This window comes from Ursus americanus, chromosome 20 (genome assembly GCF_024610735.1).
Source record: "Ursus americanus isolate L20-20 chromosome 20, mUrsAme1.1.p, whole genome shotgun sequence".
Classification (NCBI taxonomy): Eukaryota; Metazoa; Chordata; class Mammalia; order Carnivora; family Ursidae; genus Ursus; species Ursus americanus.
The window spans coordinates 31,353,036-31,376,542 of NC_142146.1; the positions used below are offsets into that span (position 1 = coordinate 31,353,036).

At 37.4% G+C, this 23,507-nt stretch overlaps 1 protein-coding gene across 2 annotated transcripts in view; it reads right to left on the bottom strand.

The window, feature by feature from the left end:
* RYK (receptor like tyrosine kinase) overlaps window positions 1-23,507 on the bottom strand; it is a 90,698-nt gene that overhangs the window by 50,971 nt on the left and 16,220 nt on the right. For both annotated transcript variants that reach the window (XM_045791799.2, XM_087870211.1), the window contains exon 2: window positions 8,158-8,279. In XM_045791799.2, the coding sequence (XP_045647755.2) occupies window positions 8,158-8,279 (122 nt within the window). The remainder of the gene's footprint in view (window positions 1-8,157; window positions 8,280-23,507) is intronic.

Below are 23,507 nucleotides of genomic sequence, written 5' to 3' on the forward strand. Positions count from 1 at the left end.
TTCGCTACCTGCTACCCTCACTTCTTCACTCTTCAGACAATGTCCTCATCTCCCTTGGCCAGCCCACAGGAACCTCCTGTCAATCTTTTCAGCACCAGGGAGATCTGTTAGAGAACTCAACCTTTGTTGAGTCCCAAGGAAACATATATCCTCCTCTCCAAATAATGAACTCGCTTCTCCTCGTATACTAGGTTCTAGTCCATTTCACCACCAATGGGATCTCGTATCATCCACTGGTCTCTCACTCTCTTATACCTTCAATCTCTCCCATATGCCCAATTACCTACTAGGTTTATATATATATATATATATAAAATAATCTTACAGCTCTCAAACTTAACAGATTCAAAGCCAAATGTATGTATCCCCACATTTGCTGTCTCTTTTATTCCAGGTGTCAGTTACTGTAAGCAGAGGCACAGCTAACCAGGGACCAGAACTTCTAGGAAAGCAGAGAATGGCAAACGGGGTCAAAGGGCCTAATGCCAATGCAGAGGGCAGGGGACAAGATTAGCACTCGAGTATCTCAAAGAGGCAAGGGGGAGGGAAATGAGCTAGTGAGTGGAGCTCGGTAGGAGGTTTGAGAAGGCTGACCCTTTGGCTAGAAAAGCAGCCTAGGGGAATAAGGAGTATGAAAGCACAGAAGCCTGCCCTTTGCTGGCTCCCTTTCTGGGGGACTATCTAAACATGGCAGACATTCACAAGGCAGTTCTCTTCTCTCTCCGAAACCCTTATGATATTAATTTTTAAATTGCAGTTTATGGAGTCCAGAACAAACTGCCAATTATCACTGTCCTATTTTCTTTACTTTGCCATGGATCAATCTATGAGGAATATCACTTGCCCATGATCCTTTGAAGAAACAGATTCATAATCTACTGGAACAAAGGATATCTGAACAGCAGTTGTTTATTAGAAAAAAAGAGTGAGCCAAAATATTTCAGAAAAGAAGCTAGAGAAAATGTAAATATTTGAATAAGCTAAAAAATAAACATTTTGGGTAATCTTCCCTTACTTGGAAACAAATGGCAATTGCAAATAGGCAGCTGATGAGTAAAGCCATTTCCTTCTGGAACACAGTACAGATTTAAAGTGAATACATTTGCCTATAGCCATATAGCCTTTTAATTTCTCTGAATTTACCAGAAGTGCTGCCTTTTTCATAGAAATCCCACTCTGTAGGAGATACTGCCAGCTGGCCCCTGGGGCTGCTGTAGGAACTCTGGACAAGTTCCCTGAAGACCCTCCTGACAAGGATGAAGAATTCCTGAAACCAGAGAACAGCTACAGAGTGGATGTGAGTTGGGGGAATGTTCTGCTATATTTTGGTATATTTTTGCCTTCCAGCTACCTAAAATATCTACTGACATTTAACAGATGCAGTGGCATGCTTTTTTCCCAGATATTAGAGAATGTTCTGGAATATAGAAGAAAACTAATTATTTGTTAAAACCACCTAGTAGTCTTTGCTTTTTTTGACCACTTGGTCTTGTGAAAGAGAAGAAATACCAGAGTTCTCATCCCACCTGCAAATGCAATTAACCAATGGTATTTAACAACCACCCACTAAGGCTATGTGACACAGATGTCAAGAATAAGATACAGCTTCAGCCTCTGAGAAGACCATAGTCTGTTTGGGAAGACAAAACAACCAAGTAAACACTGAAAAACAACACTATTAGCAAAAAGCTTTGATGTGTGAAAACTAATGTTAAAATATCTACAGTGTGAAGAGATGTATCAAGGAGAGCCTGGAGAGCCTTGGAAGAAATATTTTACCTCCTGGCACACCTTAAAAAGCAAGAACTGAGAATTTCTGATTAAGTGTTAGACCATAGGATCTGTGGCCTTCCTCCAGAAAGTTCATGATTGCATCCCAGAGCCAACATGATCAGATGAAAAACGCTCTGTGTCTTCTCAAGTGAAGAAGCCACATCTCTCTTGCCCCCTTGTGTGACCTTCCCATTTCAAGTCACCTCTACCTCCCATGTCTTCTGCTTCTACTACCTTAAGCAAGACCCTTCCCAAATCTGGGTCTTATTTTTTTTCTCATAGTAACTGATCAATAAACCAAACTGTAACCATATAATGTATTTTTTGGTGATTTGAAAGAAAAAACATTCCACTCTATATGTAGTGACAGAGAAAATTTACCAGGATACGTTGCTCAGTGCTTTGCAAACTGCAGAAAGTATGCAGTATGTTACTTGTTAAAATACACACACACACACACACACACACACACACACCTGCTTATCTGTGTACAGACTATCTTTAGAATGGGAGACAGGAATCAGGTAACAGAGGCTGCCAATGGAAGGGCAACTTGGTATAGATTGGTTGGGGATGGGGATTTATTTTTCACTGTATACTCCTTATGTCTTTTGAATTTTATATCATATGCATACATTATTACTCAAAAGATGAATTTTTAAAATAAACAAAGTTCAATTACTCAACTGTGCTAACATTACCAAAAAGATTATGACCTAAAGCTGGAATTAGGGGTTGCAATGGTGGCCAAAGCCTAAAACTGGATTAACACAAACATACTCCTTAGATTTTTATTATAAAATATTTTAAGATAGAAGATGATTACTTTCCCCTAAATTCTAAATCCTGTCGCAGATGAACTTGTGAAATTAGTTTAGCTATATATTCAATCTATGAATTCCATTCATGTCTCCAAATTTATAACTTTACTCACAGTGAAATACCTGACAAATCTCAGGTGGACAACTGGTGTCAAGTGTACCCAGCCTATGTTTCACACTTCTAGAAACAGGAAGTTCACCATTCCTAATACATTCCAACTTTAAAAAGCTCTAAGCACTCAGAAGATCCCTGTTTGTTGAGCTGTGCCCTGTGGCCTCTATCTGTGCATCTCTTCTGTGGTCCGTAAAAGAGCACCTGTAACTAAGCCCCAGGTGCTATATACCAGGCACGAGGAACACAGAGATAAAAAGGAGTCCCTCCCTTTGAAGTGCTTTACATCTATGAGGGAGATAGAAAAGAAGATCAATCATTACAATATTCTTAGAGTATGACAAGCACTATGAGGGAGGAAAGAGAAGGGCTGTGGGTGCAGAAAGGAGCACCAGACACAGCCAAACGAGAGGTGACACCAGGTCTGAGTTTTTATGAGATGAACAGGAGTTCATGAGGTAAAGAATGGGGAAAGGGCATTTCTAGCAGTGCAAACAACAGCAATGTAACAGAGTCCAGGGCATTCAAAAAACAACTAGCTGAGGAGGAAGTAGGAAAGAAAGGCAGAAACAAGATCACGAAGGCTTCCTAAGAAATCAGAACTTTATTCTGGTGGCAACTGAGAGCCCTAGAGTAGTTTTGGGGGGCAGAGGGTAGGCGAGTGCAGCAGCAGTACAGCAAGAAGTCAGTCCAGAGGCAAGGAGACCAGTTAGAGAACTATTTCCATCTCTTGTTAAGAAACAATGAAGATCCAAACTACAGATGGGCATCAGGTCCAGAAAGAGGTAGGAGATGAATTTAAGGTATAATTATGAGAGACAATCAACTGGACTTGGTAGGTGTAGGAGAAGTAGTATAGGGCCCCTTCTAGGGTTCTGGCTAGATGTGTAAACAGGGGGTGACGCCCTCCAACAAGTCAGGGAACTTCTCTCTGTCTTCCCAGGAATATCATACCATCAATAGTAGCTCAAATGTGCACTAATGATGGTATTTAAAACCCGCCACAGAAGAAGTTTAGAAATTATTCATGAAGAATTTAGAAGGACCACATAGCTACACCAGGGTGCCTCCTGACCCAACCTGTGCCCAGGCCAGTACAAATATATATATTCATCTAAATCCTTTCAACTATGTATATTTATCTTAACCCTCTCCCCTCTCTACTCTCCTCCACTTCAACTTCCTCTTGTGACAGGCTCCTAAAATTCCTCAGACATCCACTATCGGCAATATCAGATCCCTGAAACTCACTCCAAATAAAAACATCCAATGTACGTGTATTTTTAAAAAGGAATGATTAAGAGAAGGTTTAATTCTAACTGCCACATGCCACACTGACTTTTTATTCACAAGTCACTACCCATATACTTGCCCAGGAACCATTCTCATGATACATCATTATTTTTTCCTAAGTGGGCCCAGAAATAATCACACCCTATTCAAGGTCAGTAGAATAGTAGATTCTCTATTTCATTAGATTTTTCACTACTGCAAAATATATGTATTATTTGTTTTTATATTCATCAACATTAAAAGTAGGAAAAGTAACAAAGGATTAAGTATCAATTTTTTGGAGAATATAAGAAGCTTCTCTGCCTGAAAGATGTTCACAGAAACACTGGATCTCAGAGTAGCAAGGCAACATAAAATTCAAGACCAGCTCCTCCACAAATGCTTAAATTCCCATTCCCTCTACAACACTCCCACCAAATATTTACCAAATGTGGATCTGACCTCTTCCAGTGACAGGAAACATATTAATCTCTTCGACAGCACTGGCTAAAAAGTGAAAACTAATTCTAAACACAGATGCAGAAACTAGCAGTTAAAAGCATAAGGAATGGAATGTTTTAAATATAATTTCATAAAATCTCCCCACGATTACTTATTCATTATAAAGGAAAAAACTTTACAGTGCAGAAATCTACTGAACTGAGTGATCAGAGATCACTAGTAATAGGACAAGTTGACATCATGTGCACTGTGAAGGACAGCATTTTTGTGGTGTTACTAGCAAAGAAACATTCCTGAATCTAATAATGAGGAAACCTCAGGCAACTCAAATTGAGGGACATTCTACAAAATAACTGGTCTGTGTGTTTCAAAAATGTCAAAGTAAAGACACACAGAGAAAGGCCAAAGAAATGTTCCAGATTAATAGACGACTAAAGGTACATCAACCAATTGCATGCATGATCCTGAATCAGATAAAAAAAGAACTATATATAAAGAAGATCATCAGGATAACTGATGAAATGTGAATACTGTACATTAGATAATATTATTGTATCAATGTTAAGTTTCCTGATTTGATCACTGTATTCTGGTTATATAAAGGATGCCCTTATTCTTAGGAAATATACATTGATGTATTTAAGGCTAAATGGACAGGATGCTTGCAATTCACTTTCATACAGTTCAAGAAAAAAAGTGTGTGTGCATGAGAGTGGGGAGAAAGAATGAATGACAGAGTAAGCAAATGAAGCAAACCAGTAACAATCAGTGAATCTGGATAAACGATATAGGAGAATTCTTTGTACTATTCTTGTAATTTTTATGTTGGAAATTATATCAAAATTAAAAGTTATCCCCACCCCTAAATAATACAGTCACACAATGTTATGTAAGAATACTGGAAAATGTGTTAGCGCAATTTCCTTAAAAGAGTTCAGGTGCCTACTCATAGAAACTGACGTATCTCAGATTAAAATGTCTCATGTGGGGGCGCCTGGGTGGCGCAGTCATTAAGAGTCTGCCTTCTGCTCAGGGGGTGATCCCAGCGTTATGGGATCGAGCCCCACATCAGGCTCCTCTGCTGGGAGCCTGCTTCTTCCTCTCCCACTCCCCCTGCTTGTGTTCCCTCTCTCGCTGGCTGTCTCTCTCTCTGTCAAAGAAATAAATAAAATCTTAAAAAAAAGAAAATGTCTCATGTGAACCTTTTCTGAATTATCTGTACCTTCTGACACTTCAGTATAGCCAGGTTACCATTTACTAAATGTTCTTAATTGTTTCACGTGAATTTTCTCTCTTGACCTCTGTTTTTGCAGTTTTTACCCTAAAGAGATCAATCCACCACTAAAAAAGCAGGCCCATATTTGGAAACCCCAAGGCAACAATGTTGGATAGTTGAGGTGCTCCAGACGACAAGGCACATATGTTTTACCCAGAATCGAAGCTAAGTCAATTTGAATTGCATTACTGCAGCTGTATTTTAATGCCCGTATGTATATGTGTGTATAATGTGTATAATGTTTCTGTGACGTATGCTTGAATATATATATAGCTGATCCTTGAATAATACCGGTTTGAACTGCACAGGTCTAATTACATGGATTTTTGTTTTATAGTACAATATCACAAATGGATTTTCACTTATGATTTTAACATTTTTTTTATCTAGCTTACTTTATCGTAAGAATTACAGTATATAATATATATAACATATAAAATATGCATTAATTGACCATTAGTAATTAAGTTTGGGGGGGAGTCAAAAGTTATACATGGATTTTCGACTACGGGGGGACATCAGTACCCCATAACCCCCACGTTATTCAAGGGTCAACTGCAATAATAATATGAATATATGGATGGTTATATAATCCTTTTTACTCATCTGATTAGCAAACAACTATGCTTAAAATATTTACTGTTAATAAGTGAATTAAAGAAATAAGCACCCCTATTCACTTGGTAAGGAATGCTGGTTCATTGGTACCATCTTGGGAGAGGGAAGGGAGAAATAATTTGGCAATGTCAACCAAAATTTTAAACATGCACACTCTGACCCTGGCATTTCACTACTCAGTGATAACTTACTACCCAAAAATAATACAAGTGCACAAAAATTTCTCAATGTATGTATATGTATACACATATACCTATATATACATACACACACATACATACACCCAAGTACACATTCACACACATATTTTTTGTTTCCACAGTCATCAATAACAAAGTAGAAACAGCAAGAAAAGATGAACTGCCAATTGTTTTTACTATCCCTGTACCATAGATTTTGCCTGGCAGATGAAGTGAAGGAAACTATCTCTAACAGTGAAAGGAAGCATTGTTTGAAATGCTATCAAAAATCCATGCGTAAATGAGGCACTTAAGAAATAATCATATATCATATATCCATACAATATCATGCTATAAAGCCATTAAGGAGAATGAGTTAAATCTATAAATAGAGAAATGGAAAGATGCCAAAATACAGTATCAAGGGGGAAAATATTATACAATAGAGGTATGATAAAATATCCTTTTTGTTTAAAAAGATTTTTAAAAAATGAGTTTGAAGTATATCAAACTATAAACAATGATTACTTTGGGGTGTAGATCTACAAAGTCTCAATAGTTTTAAAAATAATTCTATTAATACTTGAACCTTCCTAATACTCATTACTGTTTTCTAAGTAGATAAAAAGATCTATATTAAAGTCATCAAATTTAAATGACTTTGCAACAAATATCAGAACAGACACCATTTTGTAATACTTAAAAAAAAAAAACTCGAAGAGATTTCAGTAGCAAAACTATTTTTATTTCCCAAATAAAATCCTATTCAGTTTATTATAATGCTAATAAAAGAAATTAAAGTTGATTGGAGGAGATCAGCCCCCACTCTTTGATCTATGAGAAAACTTACCATGTTCACGGACGTCCAGTCAGTCAGAGAAAATGTGAAGAATTTAGCAACAAGTAAGCCAGGCAATTAGTCCCTTACAATTAAAGAAGCTTAGCCACAGCACACATGGGTGCCTGCGTCTGTTGTATTCCACTTTTACCATTTCTCCATAAATGGCAGAACTGTACCCATTCCATCAAACATGTCCAAAACTCCTATCTCATCAATTTCCCCATCCTCCACTCCTACCAGTTCACAGGAACAGCAGTCATTAGCAGATCCAACTGTCCCCTCTCCAAACTAGATCTACATCCCTGCTTGAAAAGCCTGAAAGGATGTACGTGTTCTGTCATTAGCTAGTCACATAAATGATGGCTACCTTCATTTTAAAGGACTTGAGAAAGTCTAACAACAGAATAGGCTAAAGAGGGGCACCTGGGTGGCTCAGTTGATTAAACATCTGCCTTCGGCTCAGGTCATGATCCCAGAGTCCTGGGATTGAGCCCCACATCAGGCTCCCTGCTCAGAGGGAAGCCTGCTTCTCCCTCTCCCTCTGCTGCTCCCCCTGCTTGTTCTCTCTTGTTCTCTGTCAAACAAATAAATAAAATCTTAAAAAGAGAGAGAGAGAGAGAGAGAGAGAGAGAGAATAAGCTAAAGATTTAAAACATAAATCTGAAAGACCCAGCACTGCTACAAGCCCACCACGCACAGACCCTTTTATACAGACGGCAGCCCATCCCTCAGATATAGCCCTTGCATCGGCCTCTGGGCCTGAGTGGTCCTGTCTTGGCATCTCTGGTTGACCACTCTCTTACCTTGGACTTTGCATGCCAAGTGAAGTGCAGGAAATTTGTCTCACTGGGTACTAACAGGTTAAAGGATAGAGCATAGTGACTAATAAGGTCATTTCTCACATAATAAAGTTCTGCATCAAGACCTAGAAAAAAAGAGAAAAAAGAATTAAACACCTAAAATGCACTCAAAATCATTAACCATCAGTATTTCAAATACTAGTAAGAGTGAAAATAATATGGATGTACAAATGTACATCATAAATGTCTCTCACATATGCTGTCTAATGAAGCAGGTAGGACACTGGGCTTCACTATCATCAGTAAAGAAGAACAACCCAGGACTCAAAATAATTAAGTAGTTATCCAACTAAACACAGGTATGCTAGATCCAGAACTCTGGAGCCACCCTTCTGAGTGGTCTTCTGAGGACCAACGTGACTTCCCTTTGGACACAGTCCTTCTCAGAGTAATGCCTACAAACAAGGGCCCCTTCTCCCCTATAAATTGATGGAGATTTAGGAAGAGAGATTCAAAATAGAAGGGAGAAAGACATGCAGTTTTGTGAAAACACTAGTTTGAGCTAAGGCCACAAGACCCGAGCCAGGGATGACCTCCCCTTCCTCATTGGCAAAGACATCCTGGCCACTCGCTCTGACAGTATTTACCATCATACACTCACATTAGCTGCCACATCAACACATGTCCTCTCCCCTACCTAGACTACAAAGGTGGAGAACACCAGATTTCTCCTCATGTTCTCAGGACACGTCTCTGCACAAAGCAGATGCTCAGTAAACACCTATTAAACAAGTCAGTTCTGCAGATAAAGCAGAAATAACTGAGACTACCTGAGAAATGGTGGAGAAGCAACTCCCAAGTTTCACTTACTCCCATATCACCTTTTCCATCAGGGCCACACCCAACCTCCAACACAGACCACATTCTCCAATTCTGTCATTCCCCTTCATCCTACCTGTACTTAACATTTTTCTTTAAAATTGATTGAATTTTTTAAAACAAAAATTTTAAAGACAAAATTTAATCACTATCTTGAGTGGAAAATTAGTAATTATTGTGAAAAAAAATACACGGTAGCAAAAAAAGTCACTTAAAAGGAAAACAAAGTATTGCTAAATTCTAGCTAAATACTGGTGCCTAGCAAGGCAGTGAGTGAGCTTGACTGAGCCCAGCTCACTACTTAGAAAAAAAAGGGAGGGGGGTATTAGCAAGTATTTGATATAAGTAAAGAATCAAATAGAAGCTTTCTCTATGAGGGGGAATGAACCACGAGAGACTATGGACTCTGGGAAACAAACTGGCGGCTTCAGAGGGGAGGGGGTGGGGGATTGGAATAGGCCAGTGACAGGTATTAAGAAGGGCACATACTGCATGGAGCACTGGGTGTTATACGCAAACAATGAATCACGGAACACTACATCCAAAACTAGGGATGTACTGTATGGTGACTAATATAACATAATAAAAAATTATTATTTAAAAAAAACCTAATGATGTACTATATGTTGGCTAATTGAACATAATAAAAATAAAAAAAGAAAAAAGGAAAAAACTAAACCATAAAACACCATGCTATAAAAAAAAAAAAGATGCTTTCTCTATGATAATCCAAAAGAACTGAATGAATAAAAGTAGGGTTACTAACCCGATCAAAATACCAATGACATTTTTCAAAGAACTGAAACAAACAGCCCTTAAATTTGTGTGGAACCAGAAAAGAACCCGAATCGCCAAGAAATTGTTGAAAAGGAAAAACAAAGCTGAGGGCATCACGTTGCCGGATTTCAAGCTATACTACAAAGCTGTGATCACAAAGACAGCATGGTACTGGCACAAAAACAGACACATAGACCAATGGAACAGAATAGAGAACCCAGAAATGGACCCTCGGCTCTTTGGGCAACTAATCTTTGACAAAGCAGGAAAAAACATCCAGTGGAAAAAAGACAGTCTCTTCAATAAATGGTGGTGGGGAAATTGGACAGCTACATGCAAAAGAATGAAACCTGACCACTCTCTCACACCATACACAAAGATAAACTCCAAATAGTTAAAAGACCTCGATGTGAGACAGGAATCCATCAAAATCCTAGAGGAGAACATAGGCTGCAACCTCTTTGACATCAGCCACAACTTTTTTCATGACACATCTCCAAAGGCAAGAGAAACAAAAGAAAAAATGAACTTGTAGGACTTCATCAAGATCAAAAGCTTCTGCACAGCCAAGGAAACAGTCAAAAAACCTAAGAGGCAGCACACAGAATGGGAGAAGATATTTGCAAATGACACTACAGATAAAAGTCTAGTACCTAAGATCTACAAAGAACTTCTCAAACTCAATACATGGGAAACAAATAATCAAATAAAAAAATGGATAGAAGATATGATACACTTTTCCAATGAAGACATACAAATGGCTAACAGACACATGAAAAAATGTTCAAAATCATTAGCCATCAGGGAAATTCAAATCAAAACCACATGGAGATACCACCTTACACCAGTTAGAATGGCAAAAATTGACAAGGCAGGAAACAACAAATGTTGGAGAGGATGTGGAGAAAGGGGATCCCTCTTACACTGTTGGTGGGAATGCAAGTTGGTACAGCCACTTTGGAAAACAGTGTGGAAGTCCCTTAAAAAGTTAAAAATTGAGCTACCCTATGATCCAGCCATTGCACTACTGGGTATTTACCCCAAAGATACAGACGTAGTGAAGAGAAGGGCCATATGCACCCCAATGTTCATAGCAGCATTGTCCACAATAGCTAAATTGTGGAAGGAGCCGAGATGCCCTTCATCAGATGACTGGATTAAGAAGATGTGGTCCATATATACAATGGAATATTACTCAGCCATCAGAAAGAACGATTATGCAACATTTGCAGCAACATGGATGGGACTGGAGGAGATTATGCTAAGTGAAATAAGTCAAGCAGAGAAAGACAATTATCATATGGTTTCACTCATTTATGGAACATAAGAAATAGGAAGATCGGTTGGAGAAGGAAGGGAAGAATGAAGGGGGGTAAACAGAAGGGGGAATGAACCATGAGAGACTGTGGCCTCTGGGAAACAAACTGAGGGCTTCAGAGGGGAGGGGGGTGGGGGATTGGGATAGGCCGGTGATGGGTATTTAGGAGGGCACATATTGCATGGTGCACTGGGTGTTATACGCATATAATGAATCATGGAACATTGCATCAAAAACTGGGGATGTACTGCATGGTGACTAATAAAACAAAATAAAAATTATTAAAAAAAAAAGCAGGGTTACTTTCTCTCAATTGATCTGCTGTTATTTAAAGTTGTGTCTAGGTGTCCCTCTAGTAATGCATGATATATATATTTCACATATTGGAGGGAAAGGGTACTGGGAGACCTAACAAAATGTAAATCTCATATTTACTGAGTCTATACTGTGAGCCTGAAACCTTACGGTATGCAGAGATCAAGATGGAGATGTCACAAACATAGTTGGAGACTAATATCATTTCAAAAACAAAAGATCAAAACAGATAAAAATTTAGTGTGGATATTCTGTAATCAGCTGGACTCCAAAAACATGACCTTTACTGCCCACCTGCATGTACCTATCGATCTTTATCCACATTTTTAAGCTCTTCTTTCCAGCTTATCTTTTAACTCAAGCAAAGAACCCTATGGGCACAGCATTCCAAGATGGAAACCAAAAATACCTCTCAAGCAAAAATAACAGCCCAGACGAAGCTCTGGCAGGCCCAGACCACCCAGACCTGTTTGAGCTCAAACCCCAACTCACACCTGCACAGACAGACCACTGAGTGACAGTTACTTTTACCTCATTATAATGCTAAAATCTTCCCCCCAGGAGGAGCACAAGCCTCATTAACATAATATGCAATGTACGTACAGGCCTGTTTCCTTAAGGCGCTTGCACAACTTTATGCTCACCTCTACATAGAATGACAAAGATCCCCCTTCTTACTATTCACCCTAACCCTAAATAAAAGGAACCCATTCACTCTTGCTTGGGGAAACCCAGCTTTGGAAGTTATTCCCAGTGATCCTTGTTTGCTGCAAGTTTCCTTTATGTGACAGCTCCACCTGGTGTAGTCTCTCCCTCACCAAGGTGCGAACTCAAGTTACTTTGGTTACGATACTCTTTGAACAATATAATTATGGGACATGAAACAAGGGGGTTGTAGAGGCTCTTCTAAGCAACAGGTTTGAGGAATGGAAAGTTGGGCAAGGCAAAAGGGCTCACAGAGACCACGCAGCTGAAAGCACACAGGCTATTAAGCAACCCACCTCGAAATAGCCATAGGCCCTAACTGACCAATTACAAACGGGTACAGTTCCTCAGATTACCAAAAAGGGAAAATTCCATTTGTCCCCACACTCCCTTACTCTGCCCTCACCACTGTGGCCCCTCACCACTGCCTAGAGGCAGATAGTTTCTCTTCTGCGGTCCTGCCCCACCGTTCCCTTGCAGTGTACTCAATAAACTTCTATCTCTTTTGTTCTGCCTTGGGTGAATTCTTTCAGTGACACCACCCCTCCCCCACCAGCCCCCACTCAATTAGGAACAGTTGGTGGCCCCCCCATCCGATGAAGATTCATGGGGGTGTTAATCATGAGTTAGACCACACATTTTTAAAAAAATGGATTCTAACTAGACATAATACAGGCTACCTTCTCAATCAAATATTCTAATAAATAAATTAACTTATACATAACATAAGGACAAAGCCAAAGGATAATTATTTGAAAAGATTAAGTTAAACCCTTTGGAAAACTGATTAAGAAAAAAGAGAGAAAACACTATCAATATTAAGAATGAAGAGGAAACACTGCTACAAATCCTACAGATGTTAAAAAAATAGAATCTTAGTATGAACAACTCTATGACAATAAATTCAAGAAGTCAGATAAAATAGTAAAATCCTTGTAAAACACAATTTACCAAAACTGACAAGAAGTTAAAAATCCAAATAATAAAAATCTCCCCCCAAAGCTCTGGGTCCAGGTGAATTCTATCAAACATTTAAGGAAGATAAAATACCAATCTTGCATAAACTTTCAGAAAATAGTGAAAGAAACACTTCCTAACTCATTTTATAAAGTCAGCATCACAATGATATAAAAACCTGACAGAAACATGGTAAGAAAATTACAGATTGACATCCCTCATTAACATAGACCTAAAATTCCCCATAAAACATTAGCAAACTGAATCCAGCAATATACAAAAAGGATAATTACATCATGACTAAATGTATATGAAACGTTAACATTAAAAAGTCACTAATTTTAAAAAAATCACTAATTCACCACATTAAAGGAATAAAAGATAAAAACCTAGATCATCTCAGTAGATGCAGAAAAAGCACTTGGTAAAAATTAATGATAAAAACTGTCTACAAACTAGGAATAAACATAAACTTTCTCAGTCTGGTAAAGAGCATCCATAAAAAACCCTACAGCTAACATCATACTCATTGGTGAATTATTAAATTCTTATTTCTAAGATCAGAAACAAGGCAAGGATGTCTACTTCCATCACTTCTATTCAACCTTGAACTGGAGGTCCTAACCAATGTGTAAGAATAAGATAAAAAGCATAAAAGTTGGAGTGGATGAACTAAAACTGACAGATAGGATTATATGTGTAAAAAATACTATAAAGTCTATTAAAATACTACTAAAACCAATCAGTGAATTTAGCAAAGTCTCAGAACACAAGGCCATTATAAAAAAAAAAAAGAATTGTATTTCTAAATATTAGCCACAACTGGAAAATATAATTTAAAATCAATACCATAACAAAAAACACCAGTACCTAGAAATAGATCTAACTAAAGATACATAAGACCTCTACTCTACACTAAAAACAAACATGGCTAAGAAAAATTAAAGATGACCTAAATAAGTAGAGATAGCATTCTTTTAGATAAGTCTCAATAGTCTTAAGACGTCAAGTTTCTCAAATTGATCTACAGATTTAAAGTAATCTAGTCAAAATCCCAACAGACTTTTTGAAAAAACAAATTAATTCTAAAATGAAATTGAGGGGCGCCTGGGTGGCACAGCGGTTAAACATCTGCCTTTGGCTCAGGGCGTGATCCCGGCGTTATGGGATTGAGCCCCACATCAGGCTCCTCCGCTATGAGCCTGCTTCTTCCTCTTCCACTCCCCCTGCTTGTGTTCCCTCTCTCGCTGGCTGTCTCTATCTCTGTCGAATAAATAAATAAAATCTTAAAAAAAATAAATAAATAAAAAATAAAAAAATAAAATGAAATTGAAATGCCAAAACGACCTTGAAAAAGAAAAAAACAATGTTAGAAGACTCGCATGACCTGATTTTACAACATGATTAAGAACTACAGTAATCAAGACGGTGTGGTACTAATAAAAAGACAGACGTATGAATGGAACAGAACAGAATCCAAAAAAACCCCTGCAAATATAGGTCCAATGGAATTTCAACAAATGTACTAAGGCAATTTAATTAATGTGATGCTAAGGCAACTGATAAAAGTAAAGGGAGAAAAATCTTGACCCTTATCTTACACATCACACAAAAACGGATTTGGGATAGATTATAAACCTAAATGTAAAAAATAACACTATAAAGTTTCTAAAAGAAAATGTAGTAAATATCCACACAACCTATGGAAAATAAAGATTTCTTAGACTGGTCACACAAAACATGAGCCAAAAGAGAAAAGAACAGATGAATTGGTCTTCATCAAAATTAAAAACTTCTGCTCCTCAAAAGACATTGTTAAGAAAACGAAATTCAAGTCAAAAACTAGGAGAAGATATTCACAGCATGACTTCTTAAAAAAAAGACTTGTTTCTAGAATATATAAAGATCTTCTACAAATCAAAAATAAAGAGATAATACAATAAATTGGGCAAAAGATGTGAACAGACATCTCATAAGAAAATATATGAAAATGGAAAATAAGTATATGAAAAGATGCCAAACATCATTAGTTATCAGAGAAGTACAAGTTAAAACAACAAGGTATCATTTCCACCTATAAGAATTACTAAAGGTTGGCAAGCATGTTGGAGCAACTGTATCTCTCACATTTTCCTGGGAGTATGAAAATGCTAAATTACTTTGGAAAACTGGCAGTTTTGTATAAAGTTAACATACACAGACCCTATGAACCTGTAGTTCCATTCCTAGGTCATTGCCCAAAGGAAACGAAAACATATGTCCACAAAAAAATTTATATGTGCATGTTGATAGCACTTTTATTCAGAAGAGCCAAAGCTGGAAATAATACAAAAGTCCATCACCAGATGAATGAACAACCAACTGTGGTATATTCATACAATAGAATACTATAGAGCAATGAAAATAAACCGTTGAGACTTTGTAACAAAAGGGATGAATCTCACTGACTACATGAGCAAAAGAAGCTATACATGAAAGACTACATACTATATAATTTCATTTATATAAAATTCTAAAGCAGACAGAACTAATTTATGGTGATAGAAATCAGATCAGTGTGGCTGCCTGGGAAAGGGGGTGGGAAAAAGATTGGTGAATTGATTGCAAAGGGGCACCAGGGAACTTCCAGGTAATAAAAATGTTCTATATCTAACTGGGGTAGTGTTTACATAGGTGTATGCATTTCTCAAAATTCAATGGATTGTACATTTAAAATATGCACATTTCATTGTATGTAAAGTTAACCTAAAATTTTCAAGAGAGGGAGAAAAAAGTCAACAGGTCTTACCTCTTTTTTCTAATCTCAGAAAGCGTGCATACCATAGTGTCACTAGCACTAAGGTAAAAAGTTTTAGAAAAAAATAATCTTAAGTGATCAACAACTTCCGAATTTAAACTTAAAACATCTTTCACAGGGAAATAAAGAACTCTGTTACTAATAAGTAACAGTTATAATGCTATTACTGGTAGTAGTAGTAATAACAATAATTAATAATAATAATAATAATAATAATAATGATGATGATGATGATGTATAAATATTTAAGTTTTCCAGACACAGTTCAAAGTATCAAAAACATCTATGGGTTCTGTAAATTCAACTCCCTATAAAGCCAGATGAAAAACAGCTATAAAAGCAGAAAAGAAATAAAAAACAATAAAGCAAACACATCCTCAAGCCATCCACGCAGTCTTTAATAATTTGTGATTTTAGTCCTACTAAAAATTCTCTGAGTTCTTACCTCTTATAAGACGAGACTGAAGGATATGGCCAATTCCCCTTCCAACATCCTAGGGTCATCTGTTCTCCCCAAATTGTTCAAGGTCTCTCCAGTTCTACAATTCAAACTCTAGACAGAAACTAAAGTTCCTAACTGGAAAACATTCTCTTTGAAGACACCAGAGCAATTTCTCCACAACACTCTAATAAAAGGATGAACAACAATTGGAGTCGTGCTAACTTTCTCAAGCTTCTAAAACCTATTTGGACCTCAACTTGTGCTGGCATGCCTATTACCCTCCATCCATGACCCCCCTCTCTTCAATGACTCTTTTCTATACCGTCATCCCCTAAAACCACTGTAACTTTCACCAACTTCCACCCCTTGAATCATAGCTGGCCCTGTAGAGCCTTGAAGGACCCATTCTCCCACCCTCAGTGGGCATTGCCCTGAATCTCTATAACCACTTCAGATGATTACTTAAGTATCCTTATCAAAAGTCCTGTTTCCTTTTGGATGTATACCATCAAACTATGCTACCTTCTAGTCTTCCCAGTATTTTAGCTACCTCATTCACTTAAGGACTCTGGAACCATTTTATAAAATTTCTATGCATCCTTATTCTCTGACTTATTATGGCTGGTTCCCAATGTCCTTGAGACCAACGCACTCTTCAACCTGTCCTTCAATGTTCCTTTTCTTCCTCAACTCCCAACAACCTTCACCTATACCAAAGCAACCCATTTCTATGGACAGCAGCAATATGTAAATTGTTCCACCTCCAAAATCTTGAACTGTAATATCTCAATAACTAGTAGCTCCTTAGTTCCTTCCCCTTATTGTTACAACAGCTGTTTTCTGAGCTCATAAGATCTCCAGCATCCAAAATCCTCTTGTTTCTCCCATTTTATTATACCAATCACTTCCTCATTTTATTCTTACTGGCCTCAACCCCAATTACTTCAATTACTTTCTTACTAGTACCCTCAACTTTCTCCCAACCAGCCTATGTAAGACATGCATACCCAACCCTAGAAAACAGCCAGTCTTGAACTGACTTGACTCCCCTACCTTCTGTCTTCTCTGGTGCTGTAACTGAATGCTGTATAACCCTGGATGAAGCCATTCTCACAAATGAGAGTCACTACAAAACCCCGTCTTCTCCCCTCAACAAATAAATTAATATCCATAAGCTACTGACAGTTTGGAGTCCTGTGATCCATATCTATAAACACCAAATGGCCACAAAAATAAATTGGAAATCTGAAATTTACTACTCTAGATTAAGGTATTTAAATTCTAATGTGATCCTTAAACAGAGTTGATGTTCTGCGACTATAGATTTTGAAAACATTTGTTTTGAAATAGACATTCTTTATTAACCAAGGTAGTTATCCCTAGTTTGAAAGATTTTTAACTTTTTTGAAGAAACCATTAAAATGAGATTCAAATTTTTGAGTCTGTTTTGTCATAAGACAGGTTCCTATAACACCAGTTAGCTTTTTAGTAGTTAGTAAATAAAATAACAATGCCACTATAACACAAAAGTTATGATGGTTCACATTTGAATTTTCCCAAAGGGAACTGAGTCAGGAAGTAAAAATTATAACTTTCTGTGGAAAAGAAAAAGACCCTCACTTGGGCTCAGCTACTGCCAGGCAGGAGCCCTCTCTGCCCTATTTTAAGAAAACTAAAAATGAACACCTGCACCCAGGGCTTCCCGCTCAGAGGAGCACAGCCAGCCTACACAGTTCCTGGAACACAGCAAGCTGTACTTCTCTGGTGCCCACCTCTAAGGCAGCACCACCGGCTTAGAAATCTCCTTACATCTGCACTATCTCAAGACCATGCAGGCCAGCGATTTCCATCCTATTACATTTTAATATCTTTTAACTTTCCTCTGAGGCAGCCTCAGCTGTGCTAAGTGGTTTGACTGGGCTGTCCAAGTTATCTCATAAGGTACCAATTGCGCTTTTGTTAGTACTTGGTTTGAAAACTGCAGAGGTCTTGAGTGGTCTGCCTTTAACATTATTTTTCCCATAAGTCCTATTATTTTTAGTGAACAGGCAATCCTGAAGGGTTTTTTTTTCTTAGGAATGCATTTGATGTTATAACAGAAATGTTTATATTCTTTAACTAATACTGAATGTTAGGTATGTATAGCAAGCAAACAATTTGTGAATACATATCAAAGTTTTACAAATATTTATATTCTTTGTCCCAGTCATTCCACTTCTGAGAATCCACCCTAAGGAAATCAAATATAGATACAATTTTTTATGTATAAAGATATTAATCAAAATAATATTTAAAATTGAAGAAAAAAAATAAATGACCAGCAATAGAGCAGGAATCAATAAACTATAATACTGTACATCAATAACAGAAAATAATTTTCAAGACTTTCTATTTCTTTGGAGAAGGAAAGAGGTGGTACCCCAAGCCATTACACCCCTTCAATCAAATCTCCCCCTGTTCATCTATGTGATAATATTGAGCTTCCCCTTTGAGGACAGGTTTTAGTGACTAAAAAACACCAGGAAGTCATGAACAACACTGTTACATTTTAATAAACTGGGTTTTGCTTAGACTGCAACATAAAATAAAAACAGGAAAGATACAAACCATATACAGCACATTTTTAACAATGTCTGGCATCTAGAATACATCGTCCATGTAAGAAGTGTTCAATAAATGTTCAGAGAACTAAAGTTAAATGTATATGTATATGAATAATGTGGGCACCCCATTTCTCAGAAAAGAAGGGAAATATCAATAAGTATTAATAGTGGTTGATTATAAATGGTGGATTATGGATTTTTTTTATTGTATGCTTTCATTCTTTTTCTTTTCTTAAATTTCCTATGAAAGTTAAACTGGAAAAAAAAACTGGTTTTCAAAAAATGTTTAAAGAAATGCACATATATCTGCACCAATTCACTGAACAAAAATCTAGTTACTGCCTAAAGTGATCCATGAAGGCTAGTAAGAGCTAGAGAGAAAGCCCTCAAGCAATGAAATTCAACAAAAAACACATTGGCAAAGATAACATCTTTGATATAGTAATATTAGCATTAGTAATGACACATTACTAGTGACTAAAACACCTTCCTCTAACCTTCCCTTAAAACACCCAGGTATACCAAAGGGTAAGATCTGGCAAAGCACTAAGAACTGGAAAGAGAAAATCAAAGAATTTTCACATGCAACACTAACAATGGGGCTGAAATGAGAAGAAAATTCTTGGAATACCCATGCTCACTATCTGAATGACAATAATACGGGGAAACTCTGAACATGACAGGGAATGCAATAAAGCAATATTTTTCAGGGGAATAGCAAGCAGGCCAGGAATTCTACTCCCAGACAAATGTTCATCATATGTAAAGACAACAGATTCTGAGAAGGCCTCAGAAAATAGACCAATTATATATTCTTCCCCCCAAAAGTTACTCTAAAACATTCTGAGACATTAATAACAGTTTTATTTTTAACAGGAGATAAAGAAGCATTGTATACTGAGAAGAGGTATAACTCATGACAAAAGTATTATAATCCTGAATTTTCACAGCTCCAAATCAAAATGTCAAGAGTTCCAAAATCCCCAAATATTAGAAATACAAAGAGAACATTCCCCAAATATTAGAAATATGGAGAGAACCCAATATAAGTATAATCATGGTACAAGACTATTAGTCTATGACTGATATTAGATGTGGAGTACATAATTTATATATACATATATATATATATATATAGCTATAATTAATATGATAGATATAGGTGCGCCTGGGTGGCTCAGCTGGTTAAGCATCTGCCTTCAGCTCAGGTCATGATCTCAGGGTCCTGGGATCGAGCCCCACGTTGGGCTCCCTGACTAGCAGGGAGCCGGCTTCTCCCTCTCCCTCTGCTGCTCCCCCTGCTTGTGCTCTCTCGCTCTGTCAAATAAATAAATAAAATCTTTAAAAAATTTTTTAAAATATGATATATAGACACATCAAGATAGCACTTTACAGGAAATTCAATTCTTTCAAAGCATCTGTTAGAGATTTACAAAAAGTGATCAGCCATAAGAAAAGCGCAATCAGTTTTTTAAAACAGAAAGTGCATAGGCCACAATCTGACCACAGGGCAAAGGGAAGGAGGCAGGGAGGGAGGGAAAACTTAACACTACAAATTTCGAAGTATTCTCTACCTCAAAAAGTTACCTATATTCTTAACCATTACATAAGAGTTCAACTACAGGGGCGCCTGGCTGGCTCAGTTGTTAAGCGTCTGCCTTAGGCTCAGGGTGTGATCCCAGGGTCCTGGGATCAAGCCCCACATAGGGCTCCCTGCTCCACTGGGAGCCTGCTTCTTCCTCTCTCACTCCCCCTGCTTGTGTTCCCTCTCTCTCTCTCTGTCAATAAATAAGTAAAATCTTTAAAAAAAAAAAAAAAAAAAAAAGGAGTTCAACTACATTAAAAAAAATGAGAATGTGGAAAAAATATTGGAAAGTTATTTACCAAAGATTACCATGGCATGGTTAAATAATGTATATTTTTCTTCTTTATGGTCTTATACACTTTCTAAATAACCTAAATAAGTACGTTTTTACCCTGATAATCAGAAACTACAATTAATAAAGTAAAAAGAATTTTCAACAAGCTGATTCTTTGGAAAAGATAAAATCTGTGGAGAACACCATGCTTTATTTTTTAATATACTCTTTCTCTTTCCTTCTCCACCATATGCTCACAAACATTTTTTTAAATTTTTTTTTTAATTTATTTGAGAGAGAGCAAGAGCAAGAATAGAGGAAGAGGGAGAAGGAGACTCCCCATGGAGCAAAGAGCCTGATGCAGGGTTCCATCCCAGAACCTGAGATCACGACCTGAGCCAAAGGGAGATGTTTAACTAACCCATTAGGGTTGTTGGAATCACCTGACTTCTATAAGATGCTCCTTCATAACTTCATACCCTGACTTTTTTTTTTCCTCCCTTTATCCCAAAGGATAAAGGGATAAAGGACTGAGCCACCCAGGCACCCCTCACAAAAAAAATTTTTTAAAGAAAAAGTAAAAGACAGGGGTGCCTGGGTGGCTTAGTTGGTTAAACATCTGCCTTCGCCTCAGGTCCTGGGACCCACATCGGGCTCCCTGCTCGATGGGCAGCCTGCTTCTCCCTCTCCACCGCTTGTGCTCTCTCTTGTGCATGCTCTCTCTCTCTCTCTCAAATAAATAAATAAAATCTTAAAAAAAAAAAAAATGAGGATGGGATCTAGATAATTCTCTCTTTTCTAATTGCTACCAATTATTAGTTTGTCAAATACGACAATAGCCAATTAAATGCAGTCTCAAAGTAGGAGTAGCAGATGACAGGTGTTATTTTTGTCTGCAAGTGATGTGATAGGCTCCACAGACGTGAAGTAGGCAAAGGGGAATGGTTAGATAGGCAACAAGGGAAACAATCTATTCAGTAATGCTTTATTGAGACACTCTGCAGAAACCCAGGAAATATATAACTCTTTAGGAGACTAGGACACAGAGCCCAGTTTCAGCAGAAGGGAGTGATTGACAAAGAAGGCTGGTGTGCCCTGGTGAGAAAAAAGGAAGTTCCAAGGGCTACGAAGTGGACCAAGTCTAAAATGGCCATTTCAGTTAAGTGTCTTATTTGGAAAAGAGACCTGGGAACTAGAACACCAGCATGGTCAAAGGAGTAATAGCTGAGAAAAAAATCAGGGCAGGTTTTAATATCCTTTGGGATAAAGGGAGGGAAATAAAAAGTCAGGGTATGAAGTTATGAAGGATCATCTTATGGAAGTCAGGTGATTCCAACAACCCTAATGGGTCAAAGATCATATAAGGAAATATCACTGACATCGAAAAGGAAGAGGATGAGGAGTCACTGTCTTGGGGCAAAACAATCAAAATAGGAAAGGAAGGATGTAATGCATGATAAAAACTGGTCCCTTAAAAACAATCCAAAAAAGGAAATTAAGAAAACAATTCCATTTACAAGAGCATCCAAAAGAATGAAGTACCTTACTATAAATACGAATAAAGGCTTAACAATGAAAACTATAAAACACTGCTGAAAGAAATTAAATTAGACCTAAATAAATGGAAAGTCATCCCATTTTCACGGATTGGAAGACTCACTATTGTTAAGGTGGTAATACTACCCAAAGGGATCTACCAGTACAAACTCTACCAAAATTATAACTACCTTTTTTTTTTTTTTGCAGAAATGGAAAAGCAAATTCTCAAATTAATTGCACATAGCTCCCAACAGCCAAAACAATCTTGAAAAAGAACATAGCTGAAGAATTCAGTTTCTGATTTCAAAACTCACCACAAAGCCACAGAAACCAAAACAGTATGGTACCAACATAACAACAGACATGCAGACCCATGGAATAGAACTGAGAATCCAGAAATAAACCTATATATTTCTAGCCAACTGATTTTTTACAAGGATGCCAAGACCATTTAATGAGGAAGGAACAGCCTCTTCAATAGATTATGCTGGGACAACTAGATAACCACACACAACAGAATGAAATTAGACTCCTACCTCATACCATACATAAAAACAATTCAAAACAGATCAGCAGCAATATAAGACCTAAAACTATAAAACTCTTAGAAGAAAACATACGGGTAAATCTTTATGATCTTGAATTTGTCAATGGATTCTTCAATATGTCACTAAAAGCGTGAGCAACAGAAATAGATAAACTAGGCTTCATAAAAATTTAGAACTTCTGTGCATCAAAAGACATTATCAAGAAGGTGAAGATAACCTACAGAATGGAGGAAAATACTGCAAATTATGTGCCTGATAAAGGTCTAGTATCCATAATATATAAAGGATTTGCAACTCAACAACAAAAAAAAGACAACTCAAAATTAATAGGCAAGGGACTTGAGTAAACATTTCTTCAAAGAAGATACACAAATGGCCAACAAACATATAAAAAGATCCTCAACATCATTAATCATTAGGGAAATGCAGATCGAAACCACAATGAGGTATCATTTCACACCCACTGGGAAAGCTTTAGTTAAAAAAAGAAAAAACAGGGGCGCCTGGGTGGCACAGCGGTTAAGCGTCTGCCTTCAGCTCAGGGCGTGATCCCGGCGTTCTGGGATCGAGCCCCACATCAGGCTCTTCCGCTATGAGCCTGCTTCTTCCTCTCC